Source organism: Calonectris borealis, chromosome 5 (genome assembly GCF_964195595.1).
Source record: "Calonectris borealis chromosome 5, bCalBor7.hap1.2, whole genome shotgun sequence".
Lineage (NCBI taxonomy): Eukaryota > Metazoa > Chordata > Aves > Procellariiformes > Procellariidae > Calonectris > Calonectris borealis.
This window is the reverse complement of record NC_134316.1, coordinates 17,887,985-17,910,181: the sequence shown is the minus strand read 5'-3', so window position 1 is coordinate 17,910,181 and position 22,197 is coordinate 17,887,985. Positions and strand designations below refer to the sequence as shown.

Here is a 22,197-nt window from a genome sequence, read left to right as displayed (position 1 = left end):
CAGTGAATCACGTCTCAGCATGGTTCCAAAAGGCGTAAATTGAAGTTGTGCTCTCTGTGCGATCTGTACTGAAAATTGCCCCCAGTTGTAAATAGTACTTTGGGGCTGGGAGGAGGTTATTCAGAGGCAGTCAGCTATGCCAGCAGTCCCTCACCTTCCTGTGTTCCATTGCCCACAGGAACAAGTAAATCTTTAGTAGGCTGGCCCCATGGATCACCTATGTCCAGCCTGATCTTTGACCTTCAGGTTTTAGAGACAGCAAACAGAATGCTTTTGATTGTTGGTACTGTAAATTACACTTGTCTCCTCTGTATGCTTATAGACATCTTAAGTCCCTTATTTTATATTTACTGACATTTTGTGAAGATGTCAGCCTTCTGTCAGGCATTTGTAGAACAGCTAGCTCAGCAGGGTCCAAGTAATCTCTAAATAATTGTGACTACTGACAGTTCTTTCTTTGAGTCCTGTGTAGACTGACCATTTTGAAGTGAAAAATCTCAGATTCAGATCTTTTCATATTCCTTCTTCGAGACTTGCAATATTTCCAACAGACACAAATTCAGAATTAGAACAGATCAGCTTACTGGGTGATCAGCTGAAAGCAAAATACCGTACCAGCGTGGGTGCTGACGAAGCTGTGAAATAGACTAGGAGAGCTTCTGAATTAGCAGTATGTAGCCCTATCATACTAGCCCAGTGAGAGCTGGAAATCAGCCAGTTCCTTACAGCACATATGTGCAGGTTGTCACAGGCTCATAGAAGGAACAAGTGAAATGATGATGTGATGAACAAATGTGTCAGTGAATGATTGTTCTTCATTTAATGGCACCATTCACCTGCTATATACTGGGCTTAGAGAAACTTGTCACATAAGAAGTGTCAGTCTCACAGTAGGCATTGTTAGCCATTGTGATTATATTAGATGTATTTTGTTATTTCAAAGGTTCAGTTTCCAGGCTCAGGTGATTAATCACCTAAGCTGCAAATTCAGGTTCCACTAAAAATCTATATATAAAAAGTTGCATGTAGCAGTAACCACTGATATGAAAAAAAGTCTGATAATATGATTCAAAATTATCACAGATGCTTTGGAAACTAGGAGACAAATGACTGTCCCTGTCCTGCTGCCCAGTATTTATTTCTTTCTAAAATCTTAATTTTTTGTAAAATAGTTTTTTTTAAGGTTTGACTCATAGTTTCTAACACTTTGCATTGCAGTACTGAGCATATCTGATTCATCTAAGGAACTAACTGACTCCTAAACATAGGCTATACATCTGCTGTAGAAAAACATTGGTTTTATACATACAACTTAAATGAACCAGTCCTCATGCTCATCCATTGTTTCTAGGTCTAAAACTGTACTCCTTGCACAGTTCAAATGTAAGCTGAATTCAATGTGCGTTCTGTATGGATTAAACACGAGGATCACGTATTTGTTCATCTATCCTCTATAATACCCTGGACAGTCACTTAGAGAGTTTCATAGATAGGCATAGGGATCACAATTGGGATGAAGCATGATATAATTGTGATCTGATGTTTTATGTTACATTGTGTTATATCTTAAAGTAATTTGAAGGTAAAGGGGTCTGATATAAGGTGTCTGATATATTCTTTATATGAATAAAGAGATGAATCTGTGGGCATAAGGCTAGATTGAATTCAGGAATGGTGGCTGTATGTTAACTAGCAGGCTGTGGGTTTGGTGACATGAGAAGGTTTTCCTGGGGGATGTGTGTTTGTGTGTGTATATACCTTGTATGTAGGCACACACACACATGCACATAAATTGTGTATGTATGTGCATGCATTTTGAGGGGTAAAAGCCACCATAGCCAGTGCAAAGACAGGGCTGCCTTGGTTTTGCATTCTTAGCTTGAATCTAAACAGCTTGGTTTCATACAGGATACCCTGTATCATGTGTTAATGAAGTGAAAGTTTAGTTCAAGCTTGGTATGACTTAAGACCCATTTCAGACAGCAGAGGAAGGTTTTCTGGACTCTGAAAGTCTATTGCCTAAACGGAATCATAGGGTTTTTGTAGTTTTAAACAAGCAGTTCTCCATCGCTGGTTCATTGCAGGTTTCTTCATTAGAAGTAAAAACAGGTGGTGATTGACATTCCCTAGACTTGATCCTTAGTAGATGACGGACTACTCAGGGTGAAACTCTGTTCACTGTGTCCTGCTGTGTAGTTTTCAGTGAGAGTAAAGTACAAGAAATGAGATTTTAATGCTTCAGAAAGTGTAATAATATTTCTGGAAAATAGATGTGAGGAAAAGTCCTGGGAAGTGTCTGTTAACTGGTGTTAGTATTATGAACTCATGCCAAAATTGAGCGTTTTATCATTGAGCTTCAAAATCAATGTTGTTCAGCAAGTGAAAGTAAAATAGGTTAATCTTTTCAGATTAATTACTCATTGAGTTCTATTTGGAGAACCAGGATTTATTTAGAGCTCCATGATCCTTTGACTCATTCCATCTTATCTCCTTTGTTTTACGGAAAATCTCACAACACGTAATAGAGATAAAAATAAGTAGGGCTGAAGAAAACAGTCTAATATCATCTTTATGAAAATGGTGTCTTTTTGATACAATTTCATGGAAAATTTTAACTTGGGTATAATGTGTGGAAAGATTATTTCTCAGTTGATGTCCTAAAGTTATTTCCTAAATACATTTTAATGTGCTTCTGAAAATGGAACTTACTGTATTTCTCATTCTAATTATTTCAGAATTTATTGTTTTCTTTTTGCATCTGCAAATCTTGGTCCAGCAAAAGTTTGGATAGAGAATTTTCATTCTGAAGGAAGGTTTCTGTAAATAAAAAATCCCTGTGAAAACTGTTTGGAATAAATAATATTATATAATATGAAGTTCACAATTTCTTTTTACCAAAATGAGACCAGTAAAGGAAAGTTATTCTTAATAGAAGTGATTCTGAAAATTTCCCCCCCTAGTTTTCATTTTAGCTATCATAGAAATAGCAACCTTCTCCCATGCTCAGCAAAACAGCCAATCAAACAAAACCCTTTGCTCACCCACCAATAAAACATAAAATATTTTAAATTATTTAAAAAATGACAGACACTGCAGTTTTGCTGGTGAAGAACCTAAGGCAGATGCAGTTGTAGCAGCAAAGGAGTCACTTGTCAGAATAGCATATTACATTGAGAATATGGGTAAATTAGAATATTAAAATAATTTTTAGTATTTGCTATAAATATATAACTATGAATTTACATAAACCCTAAGACATGTAAGTAACTCTAACAGACTAAGTGGATATTAGTTGCTGGCTAGTAACCCTCACACAGACATGCAGGAGCACTTTTAAGATTATACTTTGAGCTAATCTTGCTTGTAGGATATGTCCTGCAAACTTCAGTTTAACCTGTTCTTGCAAAAGTAAGGACTATTTCCAACAGTTGAAAGGATTTATTCTTGAAATGAAAACAAGTAGTTAATTTTATAATTCTGCTTCATACCAGCTTGCTTTATCTCAATTATTTGCTGTTAGACAGAGTTTTAACCACAGATCAGATAATACATCAGAATACATTTTAGTAATAATTAATTTTAATTGTTAACAGTCATAGTGTTTAATGAACAAACTAAAATTAATAGTGTAATAAAAAATTTTCAAGTGTCGCCCCCGTTTCATGCTATGAAAATAATATTTCCTGTTCTCTTTGTTGATTATCCTAGTGGAGATGATTTTTATTTATTTTGCATATAATGCATATATAATAATTTTATTTATGCAGAAGCATTTAATTTAAATTACTGTTTTAAAATAGAACATGTTGGAATAATATACTTTACTGTGCTTTAGCCATGCATTTATTCAGAATTATTTAATGAAAAGAATCTGATATATTGTTGTGTGAAATAGCTGCTGCTTTTCATGAATTCAATTCCTAGTGTTAGTATAACATAGACTTTAGGAACTGCTAAGCACTAAAAAAAGGCCTTACAAATAGGGTGAAATGGAAGAGGGTAACTCCAAAGGCAATTACTAAAGAATTCTAGTAATGATAAATCGTCTTAAAAGTAACTGGAAATACTGTATTTTAAAAAAGTATTGATGTATGAAAATTAAAATAATTGCCCAGTTGGCAGCGTTATTTGCAGTGTGTCTGCTTTGCTTGGATAGTGATAGCCAGCACCCAAGCTTTCTTCAGCTTTGTAAGTAGCCTGTCGTCTTTCACATGATTGTATTCCCACGCAAAGTATTATTTCCATTCAGTATTTATAAAACCAAGTCTTAGGCTTCTTCTCTGGGAAAAAGTCATCAAAGTTTTGACATGATACAGTGTCCCAAAAACTAATAAATTATAGTGCCTACATTTTGGCCTAAGTTACTTGAGGGAAATAGGGACTCAATGCTAAAAGGGGAATTCTTCGTCCTTTGTTTAATCATTATTTGGTAGAATTTTCTCCATCTCCTACCTTTGCTGTTTTGTACATCCTCCACTGGCAAAGACTAATATCCACTAACTTTTGCTGAGGAAAGACTGAAAACTACGCCAGATGAGAATTTGGTGGCAGTGGGATTTGATTCTCCTTTAATGCACAGGTGTGAAGGAATAATAACACTCAATTTGGCAGAAATGCACTGTGATGGTAAGATAAGCAGCTCGGTTAAACACAGCGAATGGAGTTCAGTGTACACAGTAGGTGTTAATGTGCTGTTGAGCCTGAGGCAACAGAGGAACAATGCCCTCAGAAATGCATGCCTATCTCCTGTGACTTCACCATGTGTATTTGGGCAGAAATGGAGCAATGAACTCTGAAAAAAAATTCTGGTGTATTCTGTACCCTGTTTACAGTCTTATCCAGTGTCTGATACCAATGTATCTCTTGTGCTGATAGGACAACCCTCCCCAGAGAATGATAATACAATAAAAGACCTGCTGCCAGAGGATGCTGGGATTGATCACCAGACTGTCCACCAGCTCATTACAGTGTTGATGAAGTTCATGGCAAAGGATGAGAGTAGCGCTGAGTCGGACATCAGCAGCGCTAAAGCTTTCAACACAGTCAAGCGCCATCTGTACGTCCTGCTTGGTTATGATCAGCAGGAAGGATGCTTCATGATTGCACCACAAAAAATGCGTGTTTCGACCTGCTTTAATGCCTTTATTGCTGGAATAGCACAAGTAGGTGAAGGCATTTACCACTTTTTGCAGCTATTTCTCATTGTCTGTTGTTGAAATGGTGGTAGCACAGCCTTCTTTGTACCAAAATAATGGCTGAGTGTGGTAATCCTACTTAAACCTTCTTAACACCTCTTCAGTTGGTGAAAGAATTTGGGAACAAGGATGGCTGCTTGTTCTTTACTCTCAGAAGGCTCCTTGTAGCCTAATCAAGAGCTCTCTGTAGGTTTTTGCTTTGCAGTTAAAAAGTAAATAGTTAAATAGAAGTATGCTAATTTATTACTTCGTACTAGTACTCTAAACTTGCTGCATCATTGGCATAGAGAGAACAGTTTTGTGTATGTGCAGTCATGCAAATACTATCACTGTATGAAAAATCAGAGACTGCTCCAAACCTCTTTGCCCTCTTTCCCTAGCCTTTGAATGCCTTACTTTCCTCACATGTAATTTCCTCCTTTCCCATTCAGGAAGTCCTGGGACCCATGTGCTCTTGCTTGTTTCCCTGTGTGAATGGTCTGTAAACTCTTTGACATTCTTCACTTTGCAGGAGACTCATTCTCCTTCTTCCTTAGAGTGCATTAGGACTTTCTGTTCTCCCTTTCCTAGGGAGTGGTGCCACTATGGTGGACTTCTGCCTATATTGCTATAATAAATGAGCACATCCTTGCCTTGTGCCTTCTTTCTCCATCTTGTAAGGAGGACCATAATTTCCTGCCTCACAAGGCTCTTCTAAGGCTCAGTTAATTCTTACTGATAGAGCAGTTGGTGATGCTAGGCTGAAAAACATTTCACATTTGCAGAGTATTCTTAGTATTTGCCATGAAGCATCATCATCACTTCCACACTTTTTCCTTATCACAGTCTCTCATAAAAGATTATCTTAGGGGAGAGAGGGGGCTGTGATTTCAGATCTCCCCCTGCCCCAGCTCTTAAAATGCCCACTGTAACCTTCAAACATTGCTCAAAGCTATCCTGGCCCCTTCTGTATCTGCAATTCTTATCAGGATTTTCTGGTTCGTACATTGGAATCAGTGATTTTTCAAAGTCAGTTGTAATGTAGATACTTGGATAAACTTTCACAGTCATGGAGACGTCAGGTATCCATGTTTCAGCAGGCAAAATAGAAGGTGTTAATGCAAACTGGGTAGCTGCAAATGCATCCTGATCCGTTGTCTTGGAGCACCATTGCTATGTGGTGTTAATCATCTTTCACTTGTGCAGTTTTAAGCGGAAGCATGTAAAAGGAGATTCAGGCCTGTTACCGTTGTATTGAGAGTCCAGAAGTGGCAGTTTAGATCATAGGGCCGTATCTTCCACATTTTTTTACATGTTTTCCACGTTTGGATTCCCAAACTTCCGTGATCATAATTGATCTGATTTTCAGAAGTACTACTTACCGCAACGCTAAATATCAGCCCCTGCCTTTCCTCTTCCACCTTTAAAATGTCTCAGGATAGCCGAAATCAACCATTTCTGTTTGAAAAGCTTCATAGTTGAATCCTGGCTCTCTGACATCAAATGGAGTTTGAGAACTTCAATAGGCCGCGTTTTTTCTCCGTGTATCAGGCATCAAAACTTTAATTTATATTTTGGGGGGATTTTTTTCTTAGCTGTAGGGCTGCTTTGTGTTGGGAATCTCCTTTGCTGCAAGAGAAATGCTATTTGCAATCTGAAGATGCATTTACAGAGAGAAAATTCAGTATGGAGCTCTTAAGAGATCTATTTCAGTTACATTCCCTCCCCTAGTCATAAATATTTTCTTTCCCCAATCAAAGATTGGGATTGGGCTGACTTGCTCGTTCATTGGTTTTGATTCCAAGCTTGACTGGAATGGTCACTTCAAGGAAAAAAAAAATCAAATGTCTCTTAGTATTTTGCATCATAAAATCTGAGTATTTGGAATTCTTGAAAGCATAAAATGCCTTTTTCTCTCTCTAGCAGCAGAAGTGGGCAATTTTTGGTGTTTCAGTCAGTGCGGTATTGCCCCACGTGGTGGCAATGTTGTACAAGCCTGTCAGAGTGGAGAAACCAGCAGTGCCAGGCTCTTCTTGGCATCCAAGGCTGAACTCTGCTCAACATTTGCAGCATCATTTATTCCAGATCTTCCTGTGACAACTTAAAAAATGGATCTGCTCGGCTTAAGACACGTCTGCATTACAGTATGTGCTGTGTTAAGGCAGGGGTCTGTCTTCCTTGTATGGATGAGTTTTTCCTAACCATGTTATATAACTTGTATTTCACCCTGAGGGGACAAGGCATTGCAGGGTAGGACCATATTTGGTGATTATATATCGTCTGTTCGACAGGCTGGCCCTACATGGATAGACATGGGATTCATCTATTTAGCTCTATGCATGCAGCACAAAAATTTGAGACGGCTGCACATTGAACTAGAGAATTTTACAGAGAAAAACCTCTAGTCAGCTTGTTCGGGAAGGAACTTGAGGCATGAGTTCTGTGTTTGTAGATTAGGCTCATCCCCTTGTTCTAATAAAAATAAAACCAAAAAAAGAAATACAGACCTGAAGGAAATGAGTGATGTAGATGAAACTGATGTTTGTGTCTGTTCAGTTGTACAGGGGTCCTGATAAAGCCCTAAGTCCACTGAAACTTCAGGGACGTGTTAGATCTTGGGGGATATGCTGGAGTTTGCTTGGCCTGCTGTTATGCCTTCCTGGGTGTCAACCAGGTCAGCATCAGAGACAAGGGCTTTGTGGATCCTTGTTATGATCTAGTTTAGCCACTGATTTCAGGGTATTAGCTATTTTTACATAAAGCCATATGTTGCAAGACTGATGAGAAGACAATGAAAAATAGCAATGCAGTTTGAGTTGAAAACACAGTTGTGTCAGGGCAGTGAGAATATATGCCCACACTGCACCTAACCATCAAGATTTAAACCTCTAGGACAGGCACCAAATAGCATGATACTCTTCAAAGGTCATGATGGAGGCAAGGTTTATGACTAGTAGTAATAACAGCAATCTGATACAGCAACATCACCACTTAAAATTGATGAGCGTTTTATTTAGAGGAAGATATTTTTCATTAGCATTGCTCTTGGATCCTTTAGGATTTGCATGCTTAGACTTCCTGCATAGCGTTGCAGACATGGTCTTACCTTTGCTATAGTGAAGAGTGGAATTCTTGTCTCATTACCTGATTCCAGAACATGGGCCTTAAAAAATCTCAACAGCTAATGTTGCAAACCTGATAAGAAAATAATGAAAATTGGCAATTCAGTGTTAATACAAAACCCACAAATAACCAAAATACACAACCCCCCCTCCCAAGACCCATACTTGCATCATATCTGTTAAACATGGGATATACCTAACATGGTTTTGTCTGTGGAAGCATGATCAACTGGTGCTATAATACAAGGCTATCCCAGCATAATATATTTTATGAACTTGCCAATGTATGTTAAAATTTAGACTGTGCAGGATGAAAGGCTTTCAAAACACATCTCTCTTGTTTCATTTTACCTATCTCGCTAAAATGAGAACTGGCAAACTGGCAGAAAGTTTCTAACTGATAGTGAGACTTCCTTAAAAATGTCTGTTTCTTTCACTTAACTAATACAGTTGAGGTATTAGTTATTTTGCTTTTCAACATCAGTGGATTTGATTTTGGTGAACTAACTCCAGTCCTGATATTCTTTTCAGGTGATGGACTATAACATCAACCTGGGAAAACACCTTCTTCCCTTGGTGGTGCAGGTGTTGAAATATTGCACTTGTCCTCAGCTAAGGCATTACTTTCAGCAGCCTCCTCGCTGCTCCCTCTGGTCCCTCAAACCTCACATTCGGCAGATGTGGTTAAAGGCTTTGCTTGTCATTCTCTATAAGGTGAGTGGTCTTAAAAAGACACTGTCCACCTTAAAATTTACTGTTCAATTTGAAATTTATTACCTAACTGTACTGCAAGTGCAAGGAACTCTAAAGAACACTTTTCTTTGACTTTGACTTGCTTACTCACTGTATTTAATTTCAGTGTCTGAAGTAGTTAGGCTTTCATCTGTGCTAATGACCTATTACTTCTGCTGTCTGTATTGTCTTTCACGTGGTGTCGTGGTTTAACCCCTGCCAGCAACTAAGTACCACACAGCCGCTCGTTCACTCCCCCCCCGGTGGGATGGGGGAGAGAATCGGAAAGGTAAAAGTGAGAGAACTCGTGGGTTGAGAGAAAGGCAGTTTAATAGGTAAAGCAAAAGCCGCGCACGCAAGCAAAGCAAAACTCTATCCCAGCTGAAACCAGGATACATGGTTACTTGAGAAAGAAAAATATGGATTTGAAAATAGGAAAATGCTATATAAAGTTCCAGTGAATAGTATTTTGAGTAACTTAGAATTTGTTTTAAAAAAATTGAGTAATTTTAAATGGGGGGGTGGTCAGCTTAACAGCTTGTACTCTTTAGTTAAGTGATGCTTTTTAGGAAGTGTTGTTAAAGTGTAATGTGTTTTTATGCATTAAAATGGAGCTGTGAATGCTTCTGATATGCTTAATAAATTTCTAGCAGGTCCATAGGGCATACAAGGAAGTGGAGACACTAGAAATGAATGATAACATGCTGATCGAAATCGAGTATTTGGAGAACAGTTCTAATGAGAGACCTTTTGCATTATTATGAATAGTTGGTTTTGTCATGTAAAAGTCAAGAAAACAATATATTAAATCTTACTAATAGGGATTTTTACAAATTTTTTAAAATAATCGTGTACAAAGCTGAGAACAGTCCTGCTTCTCATGATGTATTTAGAAATGTATGATCAAACGAAGGCAAAGGGCATCCAGCTGACAATATTCTTGTCATTTTTCTGTTTTACTGCCTAAATGTTTATCCAAGGAGAAAAGTTAGTTTTTAAGCTCAAGTTTTTCTTTTTCACTGAACAGTACCCCTACAGAGACTGTGAAATCAGCAAGATTGTACTCCACCTAATCCACATCACAGTCAATACCCTCAACGCTCAATATCACAGCTGCAAGCCCCATGCAACTGCTGGTCCTTTGTATAGTGACAACAGTAACATAAGCCGATACAGTGAAAAGGAAAAAGGTACTTTTAACATTCTCATTTATATGATTGTCATTGATTTAATTCATTAAGTCTTGCAGATGTTGTAGAAATGGGTAAATATGGTCTGAATTTTAGAACATAATACTCAGAATTAAGTCCAAAGTGTGACTTATCTGACCAGCTATAGCCATCTACAGTAAAAGAAATTCACAATTTCTCTGTAGGCTAAGCGTAGCACAGCAGTCTAACTTCTCTTGGAGGGAGTGTACCTTAGACTTAGTAGTTCAGTCACAATGCCTGGATAGTCCTTGGCCTTTCTATGATAATATTAACTGATCATGCCCACACACAAGGTGTGCAACCAGCCTGACACCATATTCTGATTATACTGTATAACAATGTGGCACAAGTTAGGTTTAGAAAACTCGGTGTTCCAATTCCGAGTCCAACATTGATTCCCTGGGTGGCCTTGTGTCTCACTTCATCACTATTTCCCTATGTTTAAAGTAAGGAGAATAATATTTACTTGCTTTGCAGAGCTGTTGTGAAGGGCTTGGGCTGCTCAGAGGTAAAGGACCATAAATGGGCAAATTTTACTCTGTAAATGCTGACTTAATTGTAGGGCTGATTCTCCTCCTTTGCTGAAGTGCTGCAGAAAAAGAGGATGTAGAAAAGTTTTCTTCCACCTGGAAGAAGCAGCCAATATAATTCCATAAGGACTTGGAAAGTTGAAGCCTTTCGCATCGTTTCTGAGGAGGCTTGTTTAGTCTCTGGTCAGGTAGTGTGTGCACTAAACACCATCATCAAAGGTGGTGTTTAGGTGATTGACAGATGAGGATTTCATTGTCAGACAGCAAGAATCCCTGTGCTAAAGATGGATTTTTCCCACTGTTGAACCTTTTTCCTAATTTTTCTGCCAAGCTTTGTTGTGGGGATCATGGCAAGTGTACACACTGTTGTAGAGCTGATGAGAAATCTTGTGAGAAGAAGCATTTGTTTCCAAGAGGAAGAAGCAGCTAGATACATAGGACATGACATTAAAAGTGATCTCCTAACTTAATAAACCCAGTCCCTGTAGAAATTCTTACTATCAACTTTGATTTTTCTGGATTCATCATATCAGTTAGGTATCTTATCTGTGATGTTTTTAGGTGGCAGTTGCGTAGCTTCACATATAGTAGAAACTTTGCTCCAATTTCAGAGCTGAAAATATTAATGTCCAGTTTAAGTCTTGAGTTTTTGGCCATTCTAGCTCTTTGGCTTACTTGCCTTTTCATTTCTAGATACGAAGTGCATTTCTTTTCCATGTTTACTTACTAGAATAAAGAGGGCAAACTTTTTTGTTTCTTCTCGAGTGCTCTGTTTTTGGTATTGTCCCAGTAGTGTTTCTTATTTCCTTGGATATGAATCACTAGACACGATAGATATGGATTTTTCATTTTTTTAAATTTCTTTTTTTATAGCCATTTCATACAGGCAATGTGGCTATTTTTTGATGGGTAAAGAGACTTGGATCTTTCTTACTCTCTGCTGTTTTCAACCAGCAGGTCTCAAATTAGAGCATAATGTTTTACTATTACTACTTAGATCAATAATTTCATAATTCATACTCTTAGGTCTTATTCTATTACTATTACCAGCTTCCCAGGATTATCCATTTCTTCTTTTTTCACTTTCCTATTTTGCTGGTTTATTACTGACGTTGCAGTTCTTGTACTCATTTCTATCTTCTTCAATTTACCATTTCTCACTGAACACTACAGAAGTTATTTACTCAAGTCAGTATCCAGATTTAGTCTACTTCTTCCATCTAAAGAATCTGTATTATTATTAATAGGAAAGATCAGCTTAGAATGGTAAAAGCTTTGATATACTTTTGTTGGTAACCCATTCTTTATTTATCTTTGCCCTTTCTGACCTTAATTCAAGATGTAACAAGAATGGCAAAGCTATACCTGGGATATAAATTTTCTTGCAAACTTCAGATGATTCTTCATTTTCCAATTCAAGTTTAATTGAAACTAGCTGAGGCTTTGTTACACAGACAGCTTTTCATTCAAGGAATTGCACTCTCTTAAGAGTAATAAAGTTTTTTCTTTCTCCAGCAGAGGAAGACAGTGTTTTTGATGAATCTGATATTCATGATACACCAACTGGACCTTGCAATAAAGAATCTCAAACTTTCTTTGCAAGACTGAAAAGAATTGGTGGCAGCAAAATGGTGAAATATCAACCAGTTGACATGAATGCTCAGAGAAGTATGAATTGTTTTGTTGGTATAAACTCATGCAGAAATACAATTTCCTACTCTTGGTTTCAAGCTACCACCTTTCTTTGTAGAGTTTGTTGCACTGCCTAATTTGAATCAAGGACTCTGACTTTTGAGAGCAGGTACTCCTCATTTCCCTGAAGGAATTCTCTTACAGGATTCTCAAAGTAGGCACTCCAAAATAAAAATACCTAAAATCAGCAATTGTTTTCTGAAACTTTAAGCTCTTTTGAATGTAAAAATGTTTAAGAGGATTTGTTGCAATTTTCTTCCACCATTGGGCTCAAGATTTTTACGTAAATTTATTTTTTCACAGAAATTGATTTTTTTGATGAGGTGGGTCTGTAGGGTAAGCAAATTTGTTGTTGCTGCTGCAAATATTACGGTTTTTTATTGGCAAAAAGGGTCATTTGGTGGTTTCAAAAAATAGGAAGGATTTTGTTTTCGAATTTAGGTTTCTGAAATGAATACCCTAAAAAAATTCAAGAGATTTCCACCACTACCCACCTGCGTTTTTTCTTTCAGGTGTTTGCACAGGGGGGGAATGATTCTGACTAGAGCAAGCATCTACTTTAACTTTTCTCACTGCTTTTTTTGCATGGTGATTCATATGTGGAGCATTTTGAAATATGGGGATAATAATGATCAGGAATATTCTGTTTTGTGTGAAAATGTGTCTTTCATAATAACAACAGTGATAACCTTTTTAAATGTTCTCAATGAATGTGTTCACATAGTAAAATACCAATGCAGTGGTAGTACCAGGAAGTATAACTGTGCTCACTTTATTCCTCCCTAGGATGGGGAGGTATGACTATGTGGTGTGATAGTTGCTAGACTCTGCTGGGGTCTAGGATCACTGGGGGAAAAATTCTCTGAACACCTGTCTGATATCGGGCTTGTGCTGCCACATCCTCACTGCTATTGCTACTCTTGCTTCTTGAATTAGAAGCATCCATTTTGAGCCCACTTTGCTGCAGTAAATAACATGTAGATGTGCTCTAATATACACTGATGTCCAAATGATGTCCACAATAATTTTGAAACCTCTTCAGAGTGGTCTGTGTAGCTCATTTCTTCTTTCATCTCTCATGCCTAATGTAGCCATCCTAAGTGTCTGTAGAAATTACTTGCCTGTGCTACCTTCTATTCAATGCATAAGGTTAAACAGTCTATCTTGAGGGTACATCTGTCCAGGATGAGTAGAATTTGGATAGAATTTAGATAAACCCTATTATCCAAATAGTAGGTTTTCTTGTTGTTGTTCATTGTAAAAATCTGTAATGTGGCTCTGAGGTTAAAACAAAATGTAGACAATTTTGACTAATACTGGGTTTGTATTTGAAATGCCAGTCATGTGTTGAATTGTGAGATAAAGATGAAGATATCTGCCAGAAGTCTCCAACTGAGGTAGTATTAGCTCTTTCTGTTTTAATCAGGTGAAATAGAGCTGGCTGAATATAGAGAGACGGGGGCCTTACAAGACAGTATTCTACGCTGTGTGAGAGAAGAAAGCATTCAGAAAAAAAAACTGCGCTCTCTAAAACAAAAATCTCTTGATATAGGGAATGCAGACTCCCTGTTGTTTTCATTAGATGAACATCGCAGGAAGTCCTGCATAGACCGGTGTGACTTAGAAAAACCACCTGTCCCTGCTGCTTACACCATACACAGGCAAGGTGATTATGGACGATCTCGGCAGAATTCTTCTACTAAAGCTGAAAATATAGAAACACAAGAAAATCTTCCTCGTACAGAAAGTTTCCAGGAAACAAGAAGACCTGTCATACCAGAAGTTAGGTTAAACTGCATGGAAACCTATGAAGTGAAAGTGGACTCTCCGATTAAAACTGCTGGTCCCAAGGAAGATTTAGATCTGATAGATTTGTCCTCTGACTCAACATCAGGTCCTGAAAAGCATTCAGTACTCTCCACTTCAGACAGTGACTCTTTAGTCTTTGAACCGCTTCCTCCCCTTAGAATAGTGGAAAGCGATGAAGAAGAAGAAACAACAAACCAGCTGAATGATGAGGTCTCTGGCAAAACTGCTGCATCGTCTCCCTCAACTCCTATCAATGTCTCTGCACTCAGTCTCAGCACAACTCCTCTGGTCCAGTTCAGTATTGAAGATTGCTCCAAAGATTTTAGTTCTAAGGATACAAGCAACAATGCTTCAGCAGGAATAGAGGAGATCCTTTCGGCTTCTCCGAAAGATCAAAAGGACTCTTCAGGGTTAGTTAAGCCAGAAGAACTTCAGGACATGCCCTGTGGGAACCCACTAACACTGAAACAGAAAAGGGACCTGCTGCAGAAGTCATTTGCCCTTCCAGAAATGTCCCTTGATGATAACTCCGAGCTCAGCATGGAGGAAATTAGACCTAGTGGAGCAATTCCAAGCCCAAATGTAAAGACGGTCCTTATTAAAGTCCCCGAAGATTCTGAAAACCAAACAGAAAGTGATAAACTTGATACCAACATAGAGTCTGACACTGAACAAAACACAGAGCAGAAACAAGAAGAGGAGACTGAGGAGTCAGAATTTAAGATTCAGATTGTTCCTCGCCAGAGGAAGCAGAGGAAGATTGCTGTGAGTGCTATTCAGAGGGAATACCTGGACATTTCCTTTAACATCCTTGACAAGCTGGGAGAGCAGAAGGAGGCAGGTGAGCTCAATCACTGACCCAATCAAAAGGCTTATTACTGTGTGAAGGTTTTGGTAACAGACCAGTGTAGGGAGAGATGTGTATATATAGGATCTGATGTGGTCTGAGCTAGCTGAATGCTTTCAGGTGTTTGTTTCTCACAAGGAATGTACCAACCATACAGGTATTGTGCATGTGTGAGGGCCCATTTGAAAAGGAAGTGGAGCTCAGTGCCAAAAATATTGGTTCTGATATCCAAGTTAGGGAGTGAAGCTCCATGGGCTCTTTATGTCGGGAGTCAGAAAAATTGTCATACGTCTGTGCCTTTTATCCTCCTAATCTAGTCCATGTAGGATTTTTGGCCTTTATTTCTTCTGCAAGCATAAGGCAGTGGAAAGCAGACTGGATGGATCACGAAGTGTAAAGCTGAGCAAGTTGTAGATTTCAGAACTAAGAGCACTTGGAATTAACCACAGTTTGCATTTAGGATCAGACATACACACTTTTTTTTTTTTATACACTAAAAGCTTCTTTTAGCCTTCTTTGTATTGGGTATCCACAGAGTTTACATGGTTTGTGCTTGTTAAAGATTTAAAGTTCAAGCATGGGGAAAGCTATGCAGTAGTTCTGTGTATCCCAGTTTTTTTCAGGTCATTTCAATACAGGGTTTTGTTACTAAATTTTTCAGGTGGAGAGAAAGTGTGTTTTAGCTGTTTCCTCAGTTTCCAGTTGGATGTGACAAACAGTTTTAAAAACTGTATGCTGCTGCCTCTTTGCTTCTGTGGCTGTTTTTTTTTCAGGATTTTTCAGTTATTTGAATTTTACCAGTCTTTTTTTAACATATTAATTAAAAAAGGAAAGAAACCTTTAGGCCTCAGTTCTTTGTTGCCAGTGAAGTGAGGGGGGATATTTATGCATTCCTGGCCTTCTTCTTTCTTAATTGCTTCAGAAGGAACCATAGTATAATTTCCTATTACAGTATTCCACTTTTACAAGAAGAAATCATTCAGTGTGATCATAGTTATGCTATTCCCTTTATGTTTCAGGCCTATAGTCCCTTTATGGTTCCAGTAAGCTGAAGAATCGCTGCAGCTTTGTAAAAACAGAAGAGAGCTGAGTGTTTTTGAACTTTTCACATAGGTTCTTAGAGAAGCATGGTTGTGAAAGAATTGTGCAATTAGACTCAAATGCTTTTTCGGCCATTAATAAGGGCCAGTTTTCATGCAGTAACTAATACTGTCATCCTTGAAACTGCTTGGAAGGGCTGTCCCTCTTCTGAAACACCATGTGGAACCTAGGATTATAGCATACAGGATGGTCATTTGGCTGCATGCATCTAAGTACGTCATCCGAGGGGAGCATAAAACATTCACAATGGACTCATTAAATGCTCACTTACATTACAGACAGGCAATTCAGATAACTAGGTAATTTAGTGACTTGGGTAGTTTAATGTAACTCTTATGTTCTGTTTTGCTTTGTTTAGCCTTACTGATTAGTTTATTTGAGAACATATGTGTTGTAATTCATTTAAGTAGGCTTCATATTGCCATCATAATGGGCTGATGATAATTTCAAAGTCTTATTCAAGCTTTGTCAGCCTATTATACTTCCATATGTTTTAGAAGGGCTTCTGATGTAACTGATCTCTGAATTAAATATCCAAATGGGTTGTTTCTTCAAGTGCACGATACTGGGCTACAGAGTTTACTGCCTGAGATTTTTTACAGGACAGATACATACTAATTTTTATAGGATATGCTGAAACCAGCCATCAATACTTGAAAATTTCTTTGCTTTTTTCTTCCTATATTGACGGTATCAGTTAGCATAAAATAAAAGCACTAGTTTTTAATGGCTTATTTTTCTTTTTAATGATAGAATCTCAAACTCTTTGAATCTTTAGGATCAGCTGCTAGATCAGCAGCCTTTTGAATTAAAATTGATAACGTGTTGGAGATAAGACAATAAAAGATGCTAAGCTGTCACTTAAACTAGCTTTACATCAGTGGTACCTCTCTTATTTCCATGTTGGTCATTCTGATAATCACTCTGTGAGTGGGATCAAAATCAAACTCTATGTGCATTTATTAGTTCTGAGCTCTAAAGGGCATAGGTAGAAACCTCCTTTAAAAAGTGTTTTTGAGCAGTAGATCCCTGCGCCTCTATAAAAATTCTTACACACACTGAATCCTTTTAAAACTGCTAGGAATGCCAGATGGTGAATAAATGACTGAAAAGATGTGAAAAAGGCATCCAGGGAGAAAGCAGGTGGAAAATACTTATTGATTCTAAATACTGAGAGTTTAAGCACAATTTTCATATGCAGATCCTGCTGCCAAAGGACTTTCAACACTGGAAATGCCAAGAGAGTCATCATCTGCACCAACCCTTGAAGCAGGTGTCCCAGAGACAAGTAGTCACTCTTCTATATCAAGTAAGTTTACCTCTGGTTTGAGGATTAAATCTAAGTTGCTGTATTTGTGCATCAGATGCCTATCATATATGGTAAATGCCTTCCCCTGAGTTTCATTGAATCTTGGAAGTACAGCTGTGTTGGATATTGTTAGATCTGTTAAGTCTCTGATGGTCAGCAGGATTTTAGCAGTTAGGGGCTGCAAGATTTTCTGTTGTGACATGGCAAATTTGACAGATGTGGTTTTCTTGAATTAGAGTAGGAGCAGTTAAAAGCAATATTTCACTAAAGCTGAATGTTTATTTTCCAGTGAGAGAAAGCATTGTCAACTGTCAGTGCACAGAAGCAGAGGATGAGAGCTACACATGGCTGTTACTATGGTCTTTAGTACATTTCTTGCTGTACCTTAGGAAAAAAATTTCTTGCAATTTTTGTAAAATGCCTTGAAATGCCACTTCCTCAGCTGCTTGCTGAAATGCGGTAACTATTTATCTGAGACTCCCATACCCATTTCAATGGAAAGTGAACTGGGGTGGTTTAAGTAGATGTTGACACATGGCTTAACAGAGCAGATGTAGATGACATTGGAAGGTGGAGGCATGTTAGAACACTAACAAAATCCAGAATGGCATGTCCATCTAGGTAATGTTAAGTAACACATCCAAAGATTGATGGGGCAGGACTCTGAGTAGTAGAAAAGGGAGGGGAAGATGATGACCTGCTTTGATACCAGTGAGCTGCTAGGTCAGCTCAACCGTCTTGCTGAACTGCAATTTCAGATTGCTGTAGAAAAGTTAAATTTTAATTTCTGAAATTCAGCACCAGCTGATTTGATGGGAAGGGGTGTCTGGCCTATTAAAGGAAGATGTTATTTTAGACATGCTAGATGAGTACTCCAAATTAGAGGTTTCCTCTCCAGTTTTACCCCAAGCGTCTCGTGTCATGTGCATCTCGTAGTCAGAGTACATTTGTTGGCCACCTAATGATACACATGTCACTTACTAAAGCAGCTAAAGAGGTGCCAGTTAAGACCTATCTCTGAGTGCTGGGTGTTCCTGTAAATTCCAATACATGAAATCGGGAATAGTATCTATATATTGAGCCTACATTCCTTTGTAAATATTCCTTTCCTCTTTCTGTGTGCCTCAGTTTCCAACTGCAGAAAGGGACATGAGTGCTTCCGTTGTGTCTCTTGTCCATTTAGACTGAAATATTTTTGACCTTCTACTATGTGTCTTTACAGTGCTTTGCTTAATAAGCCCTGATCAAGACTGTGAGCGCAAGGCACTTCAGTAACACAGATAGATAACATTACTTGTACAGCCAGTGCCTGGCCACAGAAAGCATACATCATTAACTCTGGTAGGAAGATTTTGCCTTTGGACTTCTCTTCTTGAGTAGAGAATTCCACAGCAATGGAGGGATGATTGACCAGATCACTAGCTAACATATAAAAGGCTCACCAGCTACTATATGAAGGTTACTGATCTTGTCATGATTGTTAGGTTTCTTGTAGAAAATCTGATCAAGGAAAACTTCCCTCCCTATGCCTCCCTAGTCAGTCATAGGCATGAAAAGTCATGTGCTGGTCCACAGCAATCAGCCTGGCTCCAACACTGTTCGAAGGCTGGCAACTCTTTGTTTTTTTTGGTTTTTTTAGATTTTTTTCTTAACTTATCAATATTTGAAATCATGGCTGTCCTTGAGAAATCAGGTAAATAACCCTGGAAATCCAAACCTGCTCAATAATAGCCTGATTACATGAAATACTCATGAAATTTTTTTAATAAGAATCGCAGAAGCTGTTAAGAAAATTCAGAGAGATAATTTTCTATATTTTGGCAGTCATCTGCACTCCAAGCAGTCTTGTCAGTTCTAACGTTAATTGCTGTTCTTTCATCAGGAAATTCTATGCTTGATAAAGCATCTATTTAAAGTCCTTGCCCTGGAAATGATGGAAATTCTATTTTTCTCCTAATTTGCTGTGAAAGACAGCTGCAATATAATTTTTAAAAGTGAAACATGGAATGGTCTCTTGGTCTGATTCAGTTCCAGAAGTTCAGTTATACAAGGACCGCTTTGCAGCAATGCTGGAGAAGTTTGTAGAGTTTAAATGCACTCTGATACAATGAAGGGATATAATGAGGGAAAACTTAAAATACTTCACCTAATAAAATAATTTCAGTGTGCAGATTCCCACTGAAGTTATTGTGTTTATTATTACTTAGGGCCTATATTTGTTTTGTTAGGGAGTACTCTGCTTTCTCTGAATTTGAAACTCTCAGATAGAAACTGAGTAGAGCAAATTTAGGAGAAGGCACTCAACCCCTCAGAGCTTTCTGAAAGTTGTCGTTTATCCTTTGTCTGTACTACTTCATCATAGTTAATCATGTGAAATGCTGGATTTATTTTCAGAGCTTAGCTGGGAACTGTTTGGAATTTTACAACGGAACTACCTGGTATTATGTTAATACGCTTTTTGGTGATGTTGAATGTAGTTGCAGATGAAAATAATCATTAGGAGAAGATTTTGCTTTGTTGCCCTTGCTTTAAGGCCCTGTTGAGGAAAGCACTTAAACATATACTTAAGGCAACATTTTAAAAGCTTTCCTGCATGGAGATGTGTGTCAGCAGTCTCACATGCCTTGTTCAAGGCCTTAAAACTCTGTCTTCATACTGTGAACAATGATTTTGGTTTCAGTGGTGGAAATATATTGCTCAGACTCAACTGTGAAAGCGAATGTATTATGTTCATTCAATTTTCTTACGAATAGAGAAAAAAGTGAGAAAGTCAGGAGTTGTATATGATCTGTTTCTTCCTCCATTTAAGCACTGAGAAAATACATGACCAAAAAAGTCTTAAATTTTAAATCCACAATTGTTTTTTTGTGTGTGTGTGTAAGCATTATCCAGTGAGACACACCTCTTAAATCAAACAGTATTATCCGTTTAAAGAAGTATTGTAAATAGTCGGATGAGGAAAAATCGAATGCTTGTTGCTTGATAGCTCTATGTAAGAAGAATGGCAGTGAAGTTACAAAAGAGACCCATCTGCAGAGGCATGCTGGCTTCACACTTCAGAATAATGTGCAGGTGGTATGCCTGAGGGGTGGGTATTTAGGAGGCCTGTTCAGATTGCGTCACTCATGAAGGGTGCTGGTGGTACACAGTCAGTGAATTTGTTTTCCTGCAGTGAGCATGGACAGAGCAGTCCTCCATACTTTGCTGGGAGGAGGCCGAGTTTCCTTCCTCGGTACATTGTATGTGAGTGAGATTATCACCTGTCAGCATGGGAATTTTGGGGTAGTATCTTACACTTCACAGATATCAAGTGTTTTGAAGAGATTTCATGATATTTGGAGACAAAAAGGCACTGAGAGTTGACACAGCGGATGATATCCTGAATCGAGGTCACTTACGACTGATGTCATTGGGGCCAGAATTGTACCCTATGTAGTTGTGTGAAAAGTGCATGTTGACTTGAGCAAGATCCTTAGAGCAAGCCGTCATTGTCCTTTCAGTATTTATCTCATGCTGGCTTGTAAGATCAGGAAAAAAAGAGTAGTTTTACATGTTGTCTGAACCCCTGAAATCCTTTTGCATTTCTGACTTGCAGCTCAGTTCAGACAAATGAAAAGAGGCTCTTTGGGAGCTCTGACAATGAACCAGCTAATGAAGAGGCAGCTGGAACACCAGTCTAGTGCTCCCCACAATATCAGCACTTGGGATACTGGTGAGCTGCATTTATTGTTCTTTATTTCTATTTCCTAAACCAATTACTTTCTGTATCAATCCATTAAAAAAGTGTGTATTTCTATTCTACCATCGCAGATAAGTAATCAACCTCAAGTCTAAAGTGAAACTTTATAGTGAGTACCAGATTCTTACCTGGTATGAATTGGAATAGTTACATATTTGGGAGGTAATCCCTCTGGTACGGTGGTGTCCCCACAATTTTGCATATTACTTGGATTATTTCCTGGCCTCATTGAATGAAATGGAAGTATCACTGTTGATTTCATTAGGGATTTCATCCCTGGTGCATGGAATCATTTATTTGCATGTATGTTTACAATGGTGTTGGTACACCAAGGAGTTGTGCCTTTATACCAGCCAGTTTTATTTCTCTTTAGAGAAGTTTCTTCCAGCTCATGCTGAACACCTGAAGTTTCTGTTCGCTCACTGACCTGTTTTTTCTCCCTTTAAGATGAATGCAAAGCAGTGAAAACTGAATTAAGCACATAATTTCCTCATTAATCAAGTGGTTTATCTGATTTTTTTTCTTTTGTAAAAGATCTTCTGTTACGACCAAATTCATAGCAGGTGTCACTAAACAATTAATTCATTCTGGTTTATCATAAATGGTAGATATTTTATTGCCCATCTTGATGTTAGTGACATTACGGAATGTAGTGCTTCTTAGGAATTTATCAGCAGATCCAGATGCATCCAGAGAAAGGAATGCTTAAAATGTTATATGGAAGTTAGCATGCTGAATGAATGTCTCACCACCAGTTCTGGACAACTGAGTTAAAGTTTTTGCTTAATTCGGCCTTCAGTGTCAAGTTCCATCAGACTAAATCTTGTAGCTGAAGAATGGCTAAAGATGTGGTATATAGTTCAGGATTATCCTTTACTCCAGCCTGCTGAGTAGCATGCTCAGCATGAGATCCTTAAATCATAAAGGTCAG

The 22,197-nt window shown here is 38.1% G+C and overlaps 1 protein-coding gene across 2 annotated transcripts in view; it reads left to right on the top strand.

Moving 5' to 3' along the window:
- The window catches only part of UNC79 (unc-79 subunit of NALCN channel complex), a 99,012-nt gene that overhangs the window by 30,087 nt on the left and 46,728 nt on the right, over nt 1–22,197 (top strand). The window contains exons 25-31 of one of the 2 annotated variants that reach the window (XM_075151189.1): nt 4,876–5,162; nt 8,828–9,010; nt 10,056–10,218; nt 12,288–12,437; nt 13,888–15,111; nt 17,420–17,527; nt 21,123–21,239. In XM_075151189.1, coding sequence (XP_075007290.1) covers nt 4,876–5,162; nt 8,828–9,010; nt 10,056–10,218; nt 12,288–12,437; nt 13,888–15,111; nt 17,420–17,527; nt 21,123–21,239 — 2,232 coding nt within the window. Of the gene's footprint in view, nt 1–4,875; nt 5,163–8,827; nt 9,011–10,055; nt 10,219–12,284; nt 12,438–13,887; nt 15,112–17,419; nt 17,528–21,122; nt 21,240–22,197 lie in introns of both variants that reach the window. The other variant, XM_075151188.1, reaches the window with a different exon arrangement.